At 35.5% G+C, this 18911-nt stretch overlaps 1 protein-coding gene and 1 pseudogene across 3 annotated transcripts; both read right to left on the minus strand.

Annotated features, from left to right (window-relative positions):
* Positions 1-1334: 1334 nt before the first annotated feature.
* Positions 1335-1896, minus strand: LOC113781644 (annotated as a pseudogene).
* Positions 1897-12144: 10248 nt separating this feature from the next.
* Positions 12145-17939, minus strand: LOC113781207 (pentatricopeptide repeat-containing protein At1g09220, mitochondrial). 3 transcript variants are annotated; one of them, XM_027327086.1, is made up of 4 exons: positions 17881-17939; positions 14465-16298; positions 13513-13709; positions 12145-12868 (listed from the first exon to the last, which is right to left on the minus strand). In XM_027327086.1, the coding sequence occupies exons 1-2, from the start codon at positions 17929-17931 to the stop codon at positions 14862-14864; spliced, it is 1488 nt and encodes a 495-aa protein (XP_027182887.1). In that variant the 5' UTR covers positions 17932-17939; the 3' UTR covers positions 12145-12868; positions 13513-13709; positions 14465-14861. The 3 variants fall into 3 exon arrangements, with proteins under 3 accessions (XP_027182887.1, XP_027182886.1, XP_027182885.1); XM_027327085.1 differs by having other exon boundaries at positions 13398-13709; XM_027327084.1 differs by lacking the exon at positions 12145-12868 and having other exon boundaries at positions 13303-13724.
* Between the last annotated feature and the right edge of the window lie 972 nt (positions 17940-18911).

An 18911-nucleotide genomic window follows, 5' to 3' on the forward strand; every position in this document is an offset into this window, starting at 1 on the left:
GCAATTCACCCGAAGGAATAAAGCAAAGTAAAGTAACAATGGATGATTTAGTCTTCAGTGCTCCTGACTCACGTAGAGGTAGCCACAAAATATTCCAAGAAAAGTCAAAAGCTCTCCACTACAAGACGAAGGAGACCCAACGGTCAAAGGAAAAGCTAAACTATAAAAATGGAAGAAACTAAGAAGGAAGCCAGCTCCCTCTGTGCGGCGGCTTTGTGCGGCGCCCTCCCTTGCGGAGAGGACTCCGGAGGAATAAGAAGCTCTCCACTTCAGCCCTGCGTTCCTCCTTTTAATGCTGCCATCTGCGAATTACCAAAAAAGACTTGTATCTCCTTATTCCAGAAATGCCCTCGATTGCCTGCTATGTGAACTCTTTCTCGATAACTGTCAAATTGGCCTTTATTGTGACATTTTTGTTCTACTCCCTGAAATAAATGTAAATTACGAAAAGTGAGTAGAATCTAATAATTAATTCACATTGGGTTAAGTAATAGGAAAAATTAATAATAAAATTAACTATCAAATTGCAACCTATCAGAAAAAAGGTTAAATAATGTTCTAGGTATTCTAGATAAAATAGAAGCATGGAATAGAAAACTACATGCATAACCATATTAATTTTCAAATTTAGCATTTTTTATGCATAACCCGTGGAGGCTTAAGTGTTGTTCTTGAAGCTACTTGGAGCCATCAAATAAGCATTTGTACGGCAAAAAGACTATCTACAACTCTATAATTATTACATAACTACAATAGAAAGAAAGGCAACACAAGTTTTAAAAATAAAACACGAAGCTAGCTGAATAGGGAAGCATTGGAATAGATTGTTCAAACAGAGAAGAAATAAAGAAAGAGACAAACCTAATCCAAGTAATTCTTCCTCATGAAACAAACTCCTAAGTCTCAACTGCCACCAACCAAAAATCCAAACATTAAAATTTAGAAAATCAACCCAAATAGTCACAACAAAAACTCTTAGAAAAACCTTCAAACCCATTTAAGCATTCAACCTTCATACACATTAGTTTCTTAATTAAAAACAAATACACAAGAGCACAAGAAGATAAAAAAGTATTTCACAGGATTCAGGGTTATCTCTTAGACTTGTTTCAAAAGCTTCATCTTATTAAATTTTTTTTTTGGGAAACCATGACTTGTATATTATGGGTAAACTCAAAAGGTTCAATAGATGCAATATTCTGGAATCGAGTGACTTGAGCAAAACGAATGTGGAACAAATTGTGCCAAGAAGTAGTTACAAAGGAACATCAACTATGTGTACATAACAGTAAAGAGGGGCTGAAGCGGTGGCCTTATAGTACTCCATTGAAGAATCATTCCAGATCAACAATTCCAAAATTGGACAGCAGAACCTTAACTTGATCTACTAAGTCAGAACCAGTTGCATATTCTGTTAATATCCCAACAGCAAAACCAAACATCGCCCGCCCGCTATTTGCAATCTCATTCTTGAAAACCAAAAAAGGGACCTTAACCTGCTTCTTCAAGTTTCTTCTGCTTAAAGTATTCTTGAAGTTCCATAGCCTTTTGCCTTTGAAACTCCAGGGTAATGACATTCTTATCTTCCACAGCAGCCACAGCCACAGGTTTGGGAGGGGAAGTAGGTGTTGGCGAAGGTGAAGCAGCAACAGGGGGTGAAGGTGGAGGGGATGGTAGAGTTGGTTTTACAGGTGTAGGAGGAGGAGCCACTGGTCTTCTAATAGGCCCATCAGCCTGAGAACTCCTTATGGTAAACATTGGGGGCTTAGCTGCAGAAAATCTAAAAGATGAAGATGAGAATGAAGAAGAAGATGAGGGAGACGATGGAGAGGAGGTAGGTGATGATGGGATTCAAAGTTTGATGCATGGGAAGGATGATGATGATACCACTGACATTTTCTTGAATTTTGCTTTCTGTACTTCCTGTTTTCTGTGTAAATTCTTCTAATATGGTTGGAGAGGAGGGAAAAGGATTGGGTGGTGAATCTGTGCACGTGTTATCAGAATCCTAAAGTTTCATCTTATTAAGATTCATTAACAAATATACACCTTCCAAATCATATCTTTTACACCAATTACCCTATCACTTTCCTTATGAGTTAAAAATTTTCAAAAAGAAACAATTTCCACCATAGTTTCACAAGGGTCTCATTAGGATCTATCCTAATTTTTTCAAATAGATCACTTACATATTTTTTTCAACCAATAAAAAGTGAAATAACGTATTACTGGCTTCCAGTACTATAGACAAATTCATAATTACAAAATATCCCTCAAGGTAACTTGGCAGTTTAAACTTTATAAATAAAAACAAATTGAACACATAAAATCAATGCTCCAGAAAAAAGGAGAAAAAAGTACCTGTCCAGTGATAAGTTCTAGGAATGACACGAGGATTTGTCTTATCATGAAGATACGTACTCCAAACCTATAGCCACACTTGCTGCTATCTTCATTCTTGTATTCCAATCTAATGATTCTTTATCAGGTGGAAGATCTGCAAAAGAACCGTTAAAACGGTTTACAAGGATGCAACAGATTATGTTTTGCGATAGCTACCAAAACAGTACTCTAACATAAACCCAACGAAGAAGCATCGAATGACAATAAAATTAGAACATTATCCAAAGTTGAAGTTAAGCGATAACTACCAGAATAGTATTCTAATGTAAATCCAACAAAAGAGTATTAAATGACATTGCAAAAATAGCACATTATTCGCTAGTTATAATTATGACAACAGTAATACAGTGGCAATAACAGCCATACTTGTGGAGAAAAATCATAGGCACACACATTAATATTGAGAGCAAAATTTGTTCAAAGTATAAGCACACATATTAAGATTTGCTAAATGCAAAATTTATTCCCCCGTTGTAAAACTGATATAAGAGTCTAAGAAACTAAAATTCATTCAAAGATTAAGAAAGAGGAATGCTCTACTGGATGCTTGACACAAACATAAATCAACTAAATGGCATGACTTTCGTTTTGGCTTTCCACAAAAGAAGTCAAGTTATTAAACTACAATTAAGAGAATCATAACAATGAGTCATTTTCACATGCAAGGTGTGTAAAGGCATTTGGTGGTGCAAATAAATTTCATGCTTGTGCTCAACATTTTTAGGTTGTTGATAGCTGTTGACAATGTTAATCCTCACTTACAGCATTGGGTGGAGAAGTGATAAGGCTTAAAATCATTCAACTGAAACTCTCTCGTAGCCTGAATGTAACCAAATGCAGGAAAAGAGAGAGACAGACTTTCAGGAATCCAATTAAAGCACAAGATCCCTTAACATTGTGATCAGCTGAGGAACCCACTCTTACTAAGTGAACAAATGCATTAATACTTGAGGCAGTACCATTTGAACAAGCAAGCTCTTCATCGACCACAAACAACAGAATGTGGAGTAAAGGCATAACATGATACAATACCAACCACCACTATTCAAAACACCAAACCATCCATTCACCATACTATGCCAATTATATGCCCCCAATCCCACATTTCCCCTTTTCCAGAAACGAACCCCCATACCTGGAATAAGCAAGTTTGAGCCTAAGCTCTGTCCTTGAGGCTTCATTAGTTCTGCATTTTATTTTCCTTATAAATAGCATTATTGTAAAGAAAGAGCAATCAACATAAAAGTTAGTTTAAGTATAAAAAACCCAATTAACTTTCTAACAAAACTTACACAGTCATCATGCCTTCCTTAAGAAAGTTTATGCAGTTTGTAAATTTCAGGAAACATGTAAATTCAACATAAAAATGGAATGGACTTCTTGATGAACATGCAATAACTAAACCGCAAATAATTGACAAGATAATGAACAAGAATGCCTGAAATGATACCATGAAGATGATCTTCCAATGATCCCAAGGGCATGAACTAATAGACAAGTAGCCTCTGGTCCCTATTAGCACAGTAACCAATTAAATTTACAAGGTTAGAGTGATATAAAAGACTGAACATAAGAACCTCAAACAAAATTTTCCGGTTACCCTAAAGCCCATTTCTATCCAATTGCTTAACTGCAACAACCTGTCCATTCCAGTAATCCAATTAATTAGCAATAATAAACTTGAAAAGCAGCCAGAAAAATTTCGGTAGAGGATCGAACCTTTTCAAGTTTAGTGGATCGAACCTTCCTCCCCTCTCTCTCGCCAACTGACTTCACCACAGATTTCACTGCAGCTTTTCCTGCCATAGAAGTAAACCCTGACACAGAACAATTATCAAACACTTGCTAGGCAGATGTGAAACAGTGATAAGAGAAAATGAGCTTTTATAGCTAAAAAATGGAGGCTCTTTTTGAATAGTGGTGTTTGATGAAGAGCCTCAGAAAGAGCCTCAAAAATAAGAGTGAAGGGACAAATATAGCTATATTCAAACATGGAGGCTCTTTCAAACATGAAGGCAAATATGAAAAAATGAAGGAAAATAACAAAATAATGAAGGCAGTACTTTAAAGGACATAAGATGCTTCACTGTTAGTAGCTCTTTCTCAAACGAAAAATAAGAGTCCAGAAATCGAAAGCACCACAGATCTATACGCAACCAGATAGAAGAGAAAAAAAATCACTAATGAAAGGAAAGTACCGGAAGAACCGAGGTAGTACCTGAAACAATAGAGAGGAAGCAGCAGTCAATGCTTCACTTTTGGTTCTATCTTAGACCGGAAAATAAAAGGCAAGAAATAAAAAAAAAATCACATTAGTTCTCCAATTGCAACCAGAAAAGCAAGACAAAGACGGCGGTCTTTCGTTTACAGGGTTTGAAGCTTCAAATGTTTTTGAAGCGCAAAAAATGAAAGAAAAAAGAAAAATAATAAAAAGTTGGAGTAATATTCAAGAATAAAAATCAAAGAGTGGGAAGGAAAGAAGAAGGAGAAATAATAAAGATTTTGAGAGCAAGAGGAAGAGGGAAAGATTTGATCAAGGGCTGGTGGAGAGAAGAGAGAGGAGATCGGAGTAGAAAAATGAAAATTTTCAGAGAAATAGAAAAGAGAATGAAGGAGAGCTGGCGGCGTTCTGAGGAGAAAGGAGTGAGAGAGAACCCTAGCGCAAAGAAAAAAAAAGAGAACAACCAAAACACAAAACGCTGTCATGGTACTTGTTGAGAACATGCACAGAACACCCTAACATAGTGCACATGTGAGGCACGTGAGAGGACGACGAAAAAACATCCAGGTCATCAGAGCTCTTCGGCTCTTATTCTACTTATGTTGACAAGTTAAGAAAGAATATGTTTAATATTCCTTCTAATACTGAGAGTAGAGCAAAAAGGGGGAAAAGAGTAACTGGTCAATATGCCTTTAAAAGGATTTGATGGAATTATTTGACTTCCAAGATTATTTTGTAATCAACCATTATCAATGAAATTTACTGCTAAATGTAAAACCAATGGGGGAAAAAAGCAGTATCAGATATTCTTCAACCACAATTTTGTGAAGTCTATCGGTAGGAATAACTATTCATAACCACCCCTTCTCCCTCCTCTTCCCCCAATAGACTCTCCTTTAATTAACAAAAAAGAAAAGCTTTGAATACTACAGTAAAACAATGTGTTTGATTAAATAGCTCTATCTGGTTCTGCCTTGAAAAGGCATGTAGACCAGCGGACAGAGTACTTCCCCATGGACCCCTCTTGCCAACAAGCAAAAATAGCCTAGCAAACTAAAGCCTTTCCTGCATCAGGATGGACTACAACTAAAATGGTGGCTATCCAAGTTGTGTCACTCTTTGTTCTCTGTGCTCAAATTATGAAAATAAGCTGTAGTATGGTAGTAATTGTAGTTATAAGAAGGTGATACAGAGAACATAGGATCAATGGCATAGGCATCTTCAGTTTCAGCTATTACTATAAATCTACCAAAAACCTGATTTCAGTTTCAGCTATTGCTATAAATCTACCAAAAACCTGATTAGTAACTTCATAAAACACAAGTTAGAAGGGGTAAAACCTAATGTTACCCTTCATTTTTTTTAATATAAAGAAAAAGCATCATCTATGCAGATTGGTACTCAGAGTTTGGATGGGCTGTTTCAAGTCTGGTCTTAGGATTCCATACAAGCAAAGTATCAAGCCTTTTGACAAGATTTCTGATGACTAACAGTTACATGGATGGACAAGATCCCAGAGAGAGAGAGAGAGAGAGAACCAGAGAGTAAATTACATGGTATGGCATAAAGTACATTTAAAACAGCCAAATAAATTAGGCAAATCAGTCAAGTTCTCTTCCCCTTAAGGAAGCAATTAAATGGCACGACAAATTGTTTAATTTCTCTTTCATCCAACCAAATTAATGCAGTCAAAAAATGTTCGCATTTCATAGCTCCTCAAAGAAAGCCGGTTCTGACCATCCTAATCACAAAAAGGTTCCATCAAAATATAAAGCAAGCAATTTTTGGTTTAATCAGTCCAAATTTCTCGAAAACAGTGAAAAAATCCACAAATGAAAAAAAAATTCTTGGATGAACCCTAACACTGTTCATACTCCAGATCGCAAGTGTTTCGGATGCGATTTGGCCAAGAGTATTACCTTCCCCACTGCTAATTAACAATCTAGTTCATAAATTAGTCTTTACAATAGAAGGCTGAGCAGCTTTTGAAAGCAAAAAAAAAAAAAAACACATACAGCACAATTAGCTGAAGAGGGGGTCGGAGAAAAGTCTAAGCTGAAGTCGCGGAACGAGGAGGGAGCTTGGAAGTGTTCTGACTTCGCTTCTTCGGCGAGCTTGACCTGAAGATTGGCAGTCGTCAATGGTGCTTTAGAGGAGCATTTTGCGGAAGCAGAAGGTGTTTGAGGTCCAGAGTTTTTCGGTGTTCACCATAGGAAGGAAAGACTGAGAATGAAATTTGTCTAAGTGTTGGAAGAGAGAAGCGGCGAGACTTTTGTTTGTGTGTGAACAACCAAAAACGACGTCGTTTTGTAGAGATTTCAGCCACCCGCCTCGCGCCTCTTTCAGATTTCAGACTGGCGCTCTTTTTTTTTTGGCATCTAAGCACATCTTTGAGATTCCAGGATTCACACCTTTAGCTTCATACATTTTTTTTCTTTTTTTTTTCCCTGGTCAAATTTTTTTTTCAGGTTTCTTTTTTCATACTTAATCTCTTTTTTTTTTCCTTAATCTCATCTATAAATATCAAATAAATTATTTGATATTGGTTTCTTTTTTGTGCATGTATATATATATATATGTGTGCTTGTTTGTGTCTATATACATCTTTTTGGGTTTGGACAACTCAATATACAAATTATTTAAGAAATTACCTTACAATAAAACTTACACAATAAAACATGTTTCAAAAATTTAACATGCATAGAATTGCTTATATACAGTATAGCACTTCTTACTCATGCTTATCCTACTCTTTGTCTATTACTTAGTTTTTATAATAAATTAAAAGAAACATGTAATCAAATATTCTGTTAAATGTGTTACAACTCTCAATCTTATTGCACGACAGATATTTTACTGAATAATTTTAATTTCGTATATACCCATTCCATATGAAAATAATTATTACTTATGATGTATTACACGTTATACTAATCTTTCACAGTGCTAACATTAGACTACAAATTATATTCAATTACACTTTTTCAAATTATTTCAGTTATTGATTTTTGGGGGTTGTTATAAGTAATAATAAACAATTCATCAAAAAATTTTTATGCTCAGACATGTCTATTATGTCAACTTAGCAAAAATTACAAATATCTAAAACTAGTTTGTTATTATATCATTTGCATTTTGCTAATACGTAATGAATAGGGGCTAAATTATAAAATTAGGGTGTCATATCTTCTGTGCTTTTGCTCATATAAAAGAATTGGGGGCTAAATAATAAAATTAGGGCGCCATAGTAGAATTAGTGAAATTTGATGAAAATACTATAGAATTGCTTATATACAGTATAGCACTTCTTACTCATGCTTATCCTACTCTTTGTCTATTACTTAGTTTTTATAATAAATGAAAAGAAACATGTAATCAAATATTCTGTTAAATGTGTTACAACTCTCAATCTTATTGCACGACATATATTTTACTGAATAATTTTAATTTCGTATATACCCATTCCATATGAAAATAATTATTACTTATGATGTATTACACGTTATACTAATCTTTCACAGTGCTAACATTAGACTACAAATTATATTCAATTACACTTTTTCAAATTATTTCAGTTATTGATTTTTGGGGGTTGTTATAAGTAATAATAAACAATTCATCAAAAAATTTTTATGCTCAGACATGTCTATTATGTCAATTTAGTAAAAATTACAAATATCTAAAAATAGTTTGTTATTATATATTTGCATTTTGTTAATACATAATGAATGGGGGCTAAATTATAAAATTAGGGTGTCATATCTTCGGTGTTTTTGCTAATATAAAAGAATTGGGGGCTAAAAAATAAAATTAGGGTGTCATAGTAGAATTAGTGAAAGTTGATGAAAATACTGTAGTATACAGTGATGCAAAAAGTTGTCACAAAATTGGAACCGGGTAGACTTTCAATGATAACAAGTTATGTTGTCACTGTAGAGAGAGCGTTTGTGACGACTTTACTTGAGTTGTCATAAAATCATTTCCCGCGGCATCAAATGAGATGCGCGCCAACTATTTCGTGACGAGTTGAGAATGACAACTTCCAATGTTGTCACTGATTATGCTTGTGCTGTACTCATCTGTGATGACACCTAATGTCGTCACTAAATTAGGTTATCTGTGACAAGATTTTTGTTGTCACATAAATTTTTGTCACTGAAAAATATATTTCTTGTAGTGATTGTTGTATATCTTTGCAACTAACTCAAAAACTGATGTTTCATGATTGTGACCCCTATCGAAAAGGAGATGCTTTGCTATATATTATAAATCATACAATAAATCATAATCGATTGATTGGTCAAGGTGGAGGCCTCGTAATGATGTCCTTGGAATCAATATAAATTCAAGAATTTGACTTGCAAGAATCAAAATTTCACTAGCAATGATTTCTTTAAGTATGCTAATTATTCAAATCTCACTTATATGACAAGATAATGTGGTGGATTGTCCTCATATCAAGATCAAATTCAAACTAAACTGCAGATTTTAATATCCCCAAAGTAGATGAACAAATATAAATAGGTCTTTTATTTTACTACGTCAGATGCAAAGTGGTTGATCGTATCTTATACTTATGTTTCATTGCATGTTATATTTTTTTGACTCAATATGTAACTTATAATTTTTATGTTTAATATCACATACTAAATTTGTCATACATCAATTTTTACATTACAAAAGACCAAATAATAATTATTAACCATCTTTAATTGCAGGCACTAAACTCTAGTGCATCGCGCGGGCTTTTCCCCCTAGTCTACAAGCATACGATTGTAATGTCTCTCATCATCTGGTTTGCGATCAAGGAAAGCTTCTTCATCAGCACTGAGAAACTTGTTGGCCATCCTGTTTGCTGGAATTGAGAATCGACTTTGTTGGTTATGAACATCACTCGTTGTAAGAGCGTCTTGTTCGTCGCTGATCAAGACTGAGGAACAATATTGAGAGGTAATCTTGTGATGGATTTAATAGTTTTTTTTTTTTTACGATACAATGCAAGTACAGTATGTTATGGTACGGTTGTGTCTCAACCAAAAATAAATAAATAAATAAAAATCTAGCCACTTTATTTCTTCAGCTCTATCTTTGAAAGCAATATTTATTAAGTTTACAAGCCAAACTGGAAGCATCAGCCTAATATCTAGTCTTGTTTATGGAAATCAAACGCAAGGTTAACCCAATGCATCATGAGTTTTACAGTCTACATAACAATCGAAAAGTAGGCTGATAAATCATAAAAGTAGCAGTAATACAGAAGATGATTAAAGATTGGGGAATTTCTTCATCCTAAGGTGAAAAATTTTTGTGTATTCCCTCAATCAAGTATAACAAAAGCAAAACATAGCCCTTCATTGATCCGAACTGCCCACAGTTGCACAACTTTGCCGGCTTCAAGCCCATTGTTGGGCACAATATCTTTCCAGGCTCCTTTTATGACATATGAGACACTAGTTTTGCCTCGTTGCTTCGGCATCTTCCACCTTGAAAAAGGCACTTCTTTCACTGTACCCGACGGCTCGATTATATCTACCATGATACGATTGTAGTAACGTTTCCCATCTTGTTTAGAATCAAGGAACGCTTCTTGCTCAGCACTGAGAAAGCTTTTATTCATCTTCTTTTCAGGAATGGAGAATCGATTTTGTTGTTTGCTAACATCACTTGCTGTGAGAGCCTTTTGTATCACCAAAATCGCCTTGTCTTTTTCATCAAATACTCCACCTTTTTCTCTGGCTCTCTCGCATATTTGTTCCTTGACTTCCTCTGGCAATCCTGGTTCAGGAAATGGACGCTCATCATAAACAAGGCTCCTGCTCTTGACACTCTTCTTATCAAAACTCTCCTTTTGTTTCTCGTTTATTTTTCCAGTGAAAAAACCGTCACCATCCTCCCTCTTCTCTTGAATTTTGATGCCTTTTTCACCTTGATAAAGTTCATCACCATCAGGTTGCTTCCAGGAACCTGCTCTTATTGAAACCTCAATCTCGTTACAAACAACTTCCTCGATCTTCTCATTCCTGTTATTCAATCCCTCATTAAAACCCTCCTTCAAGCTTCTTTCCCTTATCAAAATCCCATTACTAGAACCCTCCTCCTTACGTTTCTTGATGCTTTTTTGGCCTTTGTAAAATTCATCATCATCGGATTCTTCATCCCTATTCTCCAGGGTTTTCACCACGAATCTTTTTCTTTTTGAAACCCCATTACTAGTACGCTCATACTCGATGGTTTTCTCCACTACTTTCTTATTAACTTTCACCTCACCATCATAAACCACTGGTTTCTTCAACAATCTCTCTCTCCTCCAATTCTCATCACGATGGGGCGGCTGGCCATCATCAAAATCAGTACCATTGTTCAACTTCTCCTTGGGATATTCCTCAAAACGCCCCTCTGGCGTATTCCTTATGACACAGCAGACTTCTCTGGGGGTTCTCTTACGCTTGCATATATATCTGATGTAGTCTAGGCGCCGCTTCATCTCGGGCACTAGAGAATCTTGATGAAGCTTATCAGCGGCTGCTTTCTTTCTCTCTTCTTCATCTAGTTTGAGTTTTTCTTCTGTTGCAAGTTTTGCTAAGCAGTCAATCAACAACATTGTTCGTGGTTGATCAAGATTGATCAAAGAATGTAGAAACTTGAGTATAATCTTCTGAATTTTGATGTTGGAAAAACAACGCATACTAATTCTCCTAGTCAGTTGTTATACGTTGTTATAATTGTACTGGGATTGGAAGACACTGGTTTTAGAAACTCTAGTATTGTTATAGGATAGGAATTCCTAGCGTCTAAAAATTGTCGGATTCTCATAAAAGATAGCTTTAAGGCATTTAAAAAAAAAAACAGAAAATTCGTTTTGCCAGTTTACCAATAATATTAGCTTTTCTTTTTAAAAAATTGTATTGCCGGCTTACCAAAATTTTTAATTTTTTTACAAATAATTAGTTGAATGTCAGAAATTTCTAACAAGAAGTTTTTATGAATTTTTGTCTTCTTAAATGTTTGAAATTGGCAATTGAATTGATTTCAAAATTTCTTCATTTTATTTTTTTTTTTGACATACAACAACAAAGAAAAATTTTTTTTTGGAGAAATGGATAAGCGAGAACAATTTTATTTACTGAAAACTTTCTGTTAAAAAAAAAAGTTCTTAATTATCTGCTACAAAGGAATTAGAGGGCAGGGAAATCGCTTATTAGTCTTAGAAATTTATGTCCAAAATTTAAAAATATCACTTACTTCCCCTATAAATTATCCTGTAAACCTTTCAGCCCATTACGTGGCAACTGCGGCCCATTACTTGCTTCCCTTTTTTTCATTTCCAATCACTGAAATTCAAGGTTCGCCCCCCTTCTGCAAAGTTTCAGATGAGCAAAGATTTGGTTTATCTTTGCATGATCTTGAAATCAAAAGGTGGAAAAGTATGAAAAAATCAAGAAAGTTGGGTCTGGTGAGGTGCTTGGAAAGCGTCTGATAAGCACACTGGTGAGGTGCTTGCAATTAAAAAGATCAAGAAGTATCGTTCAGAAGAGCTTAATCTGAGAGAAATCAACTAAGAAAAATGGACCATCCGAATATTGTGAAGCTGAAGGGCGTTATTACAGAGCATGACACACTCTACTGTGTGTTTGAATACCTGGAATGTACTCTATACCAACTGATGCAGCAGACAAGAACGCCAATACCAGGTTCCAGTGAGGCAGACGGCATCAATACAATATGCAGTGTTTTAGGTAGCCCAACAGAGAATAACTGGTCTGAAGGTCTTAAACTTGCCAGTGATGTTTAAATACCAGTTTCCACATGTTGCTGGTATCTCTTTTTCCACCTTGATACCTTCTGCTATTAAGGACGCAATCAATCTAATCGCATCACTTTGCTCATGGGATCCAAGTAAAAGGCCTACCGCCTCAAAGGCAACCATCCTTTCTTCCAGATTTGTCTTTGTACTCCACCCTATTTCCATGGCAAAGGTGCTGATGCGAGATGCGAGAAAGCTAAGACAGCTTTCTAAGACAGCCAGATAGGCTGTTAAAGTGTCAACTTCTACAAGGTGCCTTTTGTTATGTATCCTCCCATTCTTTGCGCTCATCTCTCCTCATCTTTCTCATGATCATCCTCTTTGTGTTGCTCATTTCAAGAGCCAACTAATACTGTATCTGTCCAGAGCAAATACTATCCGGGTGACAGAGTTCCCTTCATCTTGAAGATTTTTCTCCCGACCATCTCAACTGCAAGAAGCTGGAGACAGAACTATTGCAAATTATTCAACTTGAAGTTTGTAAACATTGAAACTTGAAATTTTTGGGATGACACCATGATACCACAGATAGGTCATTCTTTGTAAATTCTGAAGTGTAGCATCCAATGTATGCCTGAGGGACCATAACTTTTCACCACTTTTTATCATTACATTTGCTATTACAGAGTTTCAATTCCAGCACCGCTTAATGCTATACTAATTGGTTATGCATGCAGGGTTGCACGGCCTACTTCTATTTTTTAAACTTTTATGGATTCATAACAGGAAGGAGAAACATATTGTATCATTACAATTTAAACGTAATTATCAACTAATTTATAACTTCTTTCAAAGGCTGATCAGAAATTAATGTAACAACTTGTCAAAATAACCAGTGTTGTATATAGGAGAAACACAACTAAAAGGAATCTCATTAAAGTTGCAAGTCAATGAAAATGATAGAAATACTATGACCAGAACAAGAGCCAAAAAACAACAATGCTCACACTCAAAAAATCTTACACTCACAGTGTACACCGATGAGTGGGGTGATTGATGAATGACATCGGGAATTGTCTCCCAAATCTTGCAATCATTCACGTATATAAAAGGGTTCATTCTCAAACACCATCTTTATACTTACGGCGTAGCATAGCATTTCTTTTTCCAATTTATTTGTAGTTGAATATGGAAAGTGCAAGCTGCCATATTAAGTTCTTCCTCCCTGGTCCTCTGGTCCTCCATGGAACACCTATTCTCGGACTGACTGTCTAAATGGCAAGATTCCTTTATACATGTAGTTGCCAACTATCTTTTGATAGATGATAAACTGTGGAATACCTGGACAAAAGGAAACTAAAACGATTCCAATCAGTACCAGACAAAGCTTGAGAGAATAAAATGACAGGAAACAATCAACCAATAACATAAATTTCAATGAAAGGAACAAAGTGAACAGACATAACTACCATGCAACCCCTCTTCGTCTTTTCAGAAATCAAGAAAATTCGCTCCATTAATTACAAAGCCAACAAGACAGGAGGGGGAAGGGAAGTATGGAAACAGAATCTGTAAATCAATATAAGGAAGATAGAAAACGACATGTTACTTTGGATGATGAAGCTGAAGTACTGTCAACAAACAAAATTCTTTGCAAATTAAATCAAAGTTTTACAGCCGTTTTACAAACTTTGAGGATAGGCCAACACATCACATTCAGTCATGGGATTTAGCATCACCCTACATCAATTTTTTTCTATAAGGGGGCTTGAGAATGACCCTCAGCCATGAGAAATTTTTGAACTTTCAGTTTATTCACTTTGTCAAATACCAAGAAAAGAAAGTTTTCCACCAATGGGCAATGTTTCCAGTGCAACTGGAATAAAAGCTAAAAGGTTTACTAACTAAATATCCCATTCCCGATATTGTAGAAGTATGAACTTGTGAGAAGTAGCATTTGTACTTGTCTTTTCTAGTCTGAATTAATGCCATCAATTGGAGGCTTTTGACACAACACATGAGAAGAATAGTTTTCTACCATAAATAATAAGTGGGTAATTCAAATTTGAAACATCATCAAGCAGATAAAAAGATACCTTTCTTGAGACAACTTCCAACTGAAGGCTTTTCTAGTTTAACACCAAACCAAGCAAAAACTTGGAATTTAGTAGGTAACTTATTTCCAGTTCCGTCGGACATTGAAAAAGGTATATTCTCATGGAACTGACCTACTATAAGAGCTTTGAAACATCATCATACCAACTGAAGAACAGCAGTGAATAATACTCAAAATCTGACTTTCATTTAAACAACTTAGAAACTAAGAATCCGTTAACCACTCCCTGGCACTGGAAGGAAGACAAAACATTTCACACAACTCCAAGTATTGTTCCCCAGGTCAAGACATGCTAGATGAGAATAAGAGTTTTGCTGGTTGGCTCAACTTCTTAACACAGTATGACCAACGTAGCAGACAGGTTCTGCAGTACCCCATCAGACAAAGCTAAGGCCAGTAACTTTTGCTGCGTTTTTCTTATCCATGTGGCTTCTCACTCTCTCAGAATCAATATACCTACCAACACCAGCAAAGATATTGGATAAAAGGACATAATCACCACCGTATTGTCTCTCCATCTCCATAATGATCCTTGTAACTTTCTCACCCATCTCAACATTTCCATGAAAACTACAAGCACCTAAAAGTGTCCTCCAAACTACTACATTGCCAATATCCATAGGAATTTCCATAGCTATCTTCTCTGCTTCTTCTAGCCTCCCCGCCCTCCCCAACATGTCTATCACACTCCCATAATGTTTTATGTCTGGAACAATGTCATACTCATTAACCATCCTTCTGAAGAACTCAAGGCCTTCATCAACCAATCCACCATGACTGCAAGCATTGAGAACACTCAAAAATGTTACTGGATTTGGTTTCAGACCTGTACACAGCATCCCGCTAAAGCTTTTTGAAGCTTCTTCCGCCATCCCATGCATAGCAAAACTGGATATAATAGATGTCCATGTAACTATATTCTTCCTTTCATCTAATATGTCCCGAAAAACTCTTAGTGCATATTCTATACTCCCACACTTTGCATATGCATCAATTAGACAATTCATAACTCGCATATCAGAAGCATTATATCCGCTTTTCTCTCCATAAGCATGAACCAGTTGGCAAAACTCAATATGCCTGAGATTCCATATAGCTGGAAAAATTGCTAAAAGAGTCACTTCAGTGGGCTTGATGCCCTGATAGATAACCATTCTCTGAAATAATGAGAGAGCTTTGACAAATTGCCTCATCCTTGTATAACCGTCAATCATGCCAGTCCAAGAAACAACATTCTTTTGAGGCATCCTATTGAAAACAGATTGAGCAGATCCAAGATCGCCCCACCTTATAAAACCCGTAAGCAAAGCATTCCAAGTTACCAAATTCTTCTGAGGCATTTCATCAAACACCTTCCCCGCTTCCACTAAACACCCACACTTCATATACATGTCAATCAGAGCAGTTTGTACATAGATATGTTCCTGAAAGCCAGCTTTGTAAGTTAAACAGTGAAGTTGTTTACCTAAGCCACTTTGGATCAGATTTGCAGAGGCTTTGATGAGGAAAGAATAGGTGAAGCTGTCAAAGAAGTACTCAACTTGACAGTGGCCCTGGAGGTGTTGAAATAGGAAGACAGCCTCTTGGGGTGAAAGCCCAAGAGCATACTGCCGCAGTATGAAGTTCCAAAGACCTAATAATTCTGTCAATTTATTCTTTGCTGAAGAATGCTGCTCCAATTCAATGGTGGCATTGCTTGTGCTTTTGGGAGCAAATATCAATTGACAATGGAGTTGTTGAATGGCTCGTCGAAAACTTCGTTGGTGTTTCTTGTGTGAAAGAAAGAGAATATACTGGCAGTATTTTCTGAGCATCTAAATGATTAAAGTAGTTCAGCCAAGACCAAGATATCAAATGGGAAATAATTCAATCAACTCAAGTATTCCTACCTAAACACATGAAAGCCAGTAAAAAAGGGGCAAAATTTGAATTGAACCATTTTCATTGGCTCTTCCCCCTCTCATTTCTTCCTTAAAAATAGAATAAAAAATACACATGAACCAGGCTATTAAAATTTTGGTGGAATCAGACTAATAATATCGCTGACAAAACCACATAATGTCGAAAGGAAAATTGATTTATTGGCTTATATCCCTACATAATTCCAGAAATTTGCACTGTTTGTTCAGCAACTGGAGTGAAAGCTCGACTCGAGTTTGGTCAACATCGAGGTCGAGCTCTCAAAGATCCTAAGCTCGTTAGTTTGCGAGCCAACTCGGTTTTATATATATATTTCTTTTATTTTTTATTTTAATAATGAAATTACATATATATCCCTAATATTGTATTATTTGTTCAAAAAATTATTATTTTATTCATTTTTAAAAAATAAAATAATTATTTTCTATTTTTTTTAAGCTCAAGCTTGAGTTCAACTCGACTTGAATTTGAGGTCGAGCTCGAGCTCGAGCTTGGTAAAATTAAGTCGAGACTCGGCTTGATTAGGCCAAAACTCGACTCGACTCGACTCGACTCGTTTGCAAGCCATGTATATTGATGCAATAAAATGAACTATGAGAAAGGCATTTCATAAAGACCACTAAAACAAAATGATTGAAAACATTAACTTCTGCATCATGCACAAGTCATGTGTCCAAGAATCAGAGTCGCCCATGTTTGATGCAAGTAAAGAAAACAAGCATAGGGCCAAGAATCTGGAAAAATACCATATTGAGAAAGAGTAAGCTTAAGATAAAGCGCATAAAAGAGAGATACCTGACCATCATTTTCTATTCAAAAAATTGAATATTGTCAATACAATCATATTCTTGTCACCTAGTGACAAATTAGACAATAGCCATTGTTCAGTTTTAACTCTCAACAGACGACCCATAATTTGGCACATTTTCATACAGTTCTGCTAAACATGCAAGAACTATTTACCAAGACTAAGTGGACATAATAAATCATTGCTGACTTGAATCAATAAGAATTAGGAGCCCAAACTACCGTCAAAATAAGAAACTTGACCAACGAAAAACATAGTCATAGAAAAGCAATGGTGAGAAATTTATTCAACTGTCAATTAAGAAAATAAATATAGGACTTAACAGAGAGGGACCACAGTCTGCATTAGAATTGAAAATTTCCAGCAACAATATCTGAAACACCATAATACAACTGTGAAGAAAAATCATGAGATTCATGTCAACCAGTCATCCAGAATAATGTGTCCTCAAGTTGAATGGCACTTAAACTAGAGAGCGCAACTTCTTTAGAAGGCAGAAGCATTAAGCCAATGCAAACAAATTCTTCACCTAGAAAAAGAAGCAACAGGAGGTACCTCATGCAAGGCCTCAATCTTATCAAGTTCTGTATTTTCAACACAATGGACACCTTTAGAAAGGTTTCCGGGTATATTTCATAGTCTAGCAGATAATAGAGGAGAACACTCACATTTTGAGCTTTTTCACTTGATCCAAGACCTTTTTCATGCAATGGCACCATAGGTTGTGTATGACACATATTACCATGATTAGCAAACCAGAATTTCAGTCCTAGTCACAAAACAAACTTTTCAGTCCTAATTACAATTTTTGTGAAAAGGAAAGAAAAAATAAAAAAAATTACCTATCTAATTACATCTTGAGGTATTTAACTACCCCCTAATAATTACAAAACATAAATTAAATAGACATAAAAATAAATATGAACTTAAAATGAATAAATAAAAGAACTTCCATAAAAATATATAAACACATAGGGGCACATAAGTTCACATGATCAGAGTTCAAAGGATAATAGGGGTACCTCTGTTTTGAAAGAAGTAACTAAGATGAGAGGATCAAGGTACCAACTTAATTGACAATTAAAGATAAAGATAAAACAACTTAGGGACTAAATGAATGAAGGATTAAAGAGTCAAGGACAATCTCAATGGAAATGAGAAAAAAAATTTTTGTGGCCAAAATATAAAAACTTTAAAATCTAGGGGTCAAAATGTAAAGTTTGCAAAATCAGTTTTTACCACCCTTTTATTCATAATCTACTCAAAATTTAGACTAATTTGAACACCAAAGTGATTTTCAAGTCATCAAACTAAAAACTATTTACATTAGTTCCTAAAGTTGTAAAATTAGAATTCTAAAGTTAATGAATTCACTTAAAATTTAATTAACTTCTAAAACTTAAATTCATTCATCAAAGCATGCATGAACATCATAAAAGAAGGCCAAGATTTCAAATGAAAATTTTTGTCAATTTTCACAAATTTTGGCGCCTTAACATGATTATGCAAAAATTAGGGGGCCAAATAGCAAATATTTTTTTGGGCAGCAAGCAATTATCATGAATAAATGCAAAAGATATCCAAGACTCCATGTTGAACGAAAAATGAAAAAAAAAGGGGCGAAAATTCCAGCACCAGGTTGCTTGCTTCTTCGGTCGCCTATGATAAGGGTTGAGATCGTGACGAATTCAAGCTCGAA

Source organism: Coffea eugenioides, chromosome 8 (assembly GCF_003713205.1).
Source record: "Coffea eugenioides isolate CCC68of chromosome 8, Ceug_1.0, whole genome shotgun sequence".
Lineage (NCBI taxonomy): Eukaryota > Viridiplantae > Streptophyta > Magnoliopsida > Gentianales > Rubiaceae > Coffea > Coffea eugenioides.

Bases quoted from the DNA above. Each gene is read 5' to 3' on its own strand.
- LOC113781207 (XM_027327086.1), bottom strand. From the start codon at position 17,931: ATGGTGCCATTGCATGAAAAAGGTCTTGGATCAAGTGAAAAAGCTCAA. The intron at 16,299-17,880 runs GTGAGTGTTCTC...TTAATCATTTAG, and splicing joins CAAGTGAAAAAGCTCAAAAT to ATGCTCAGAAAATACTGCCA.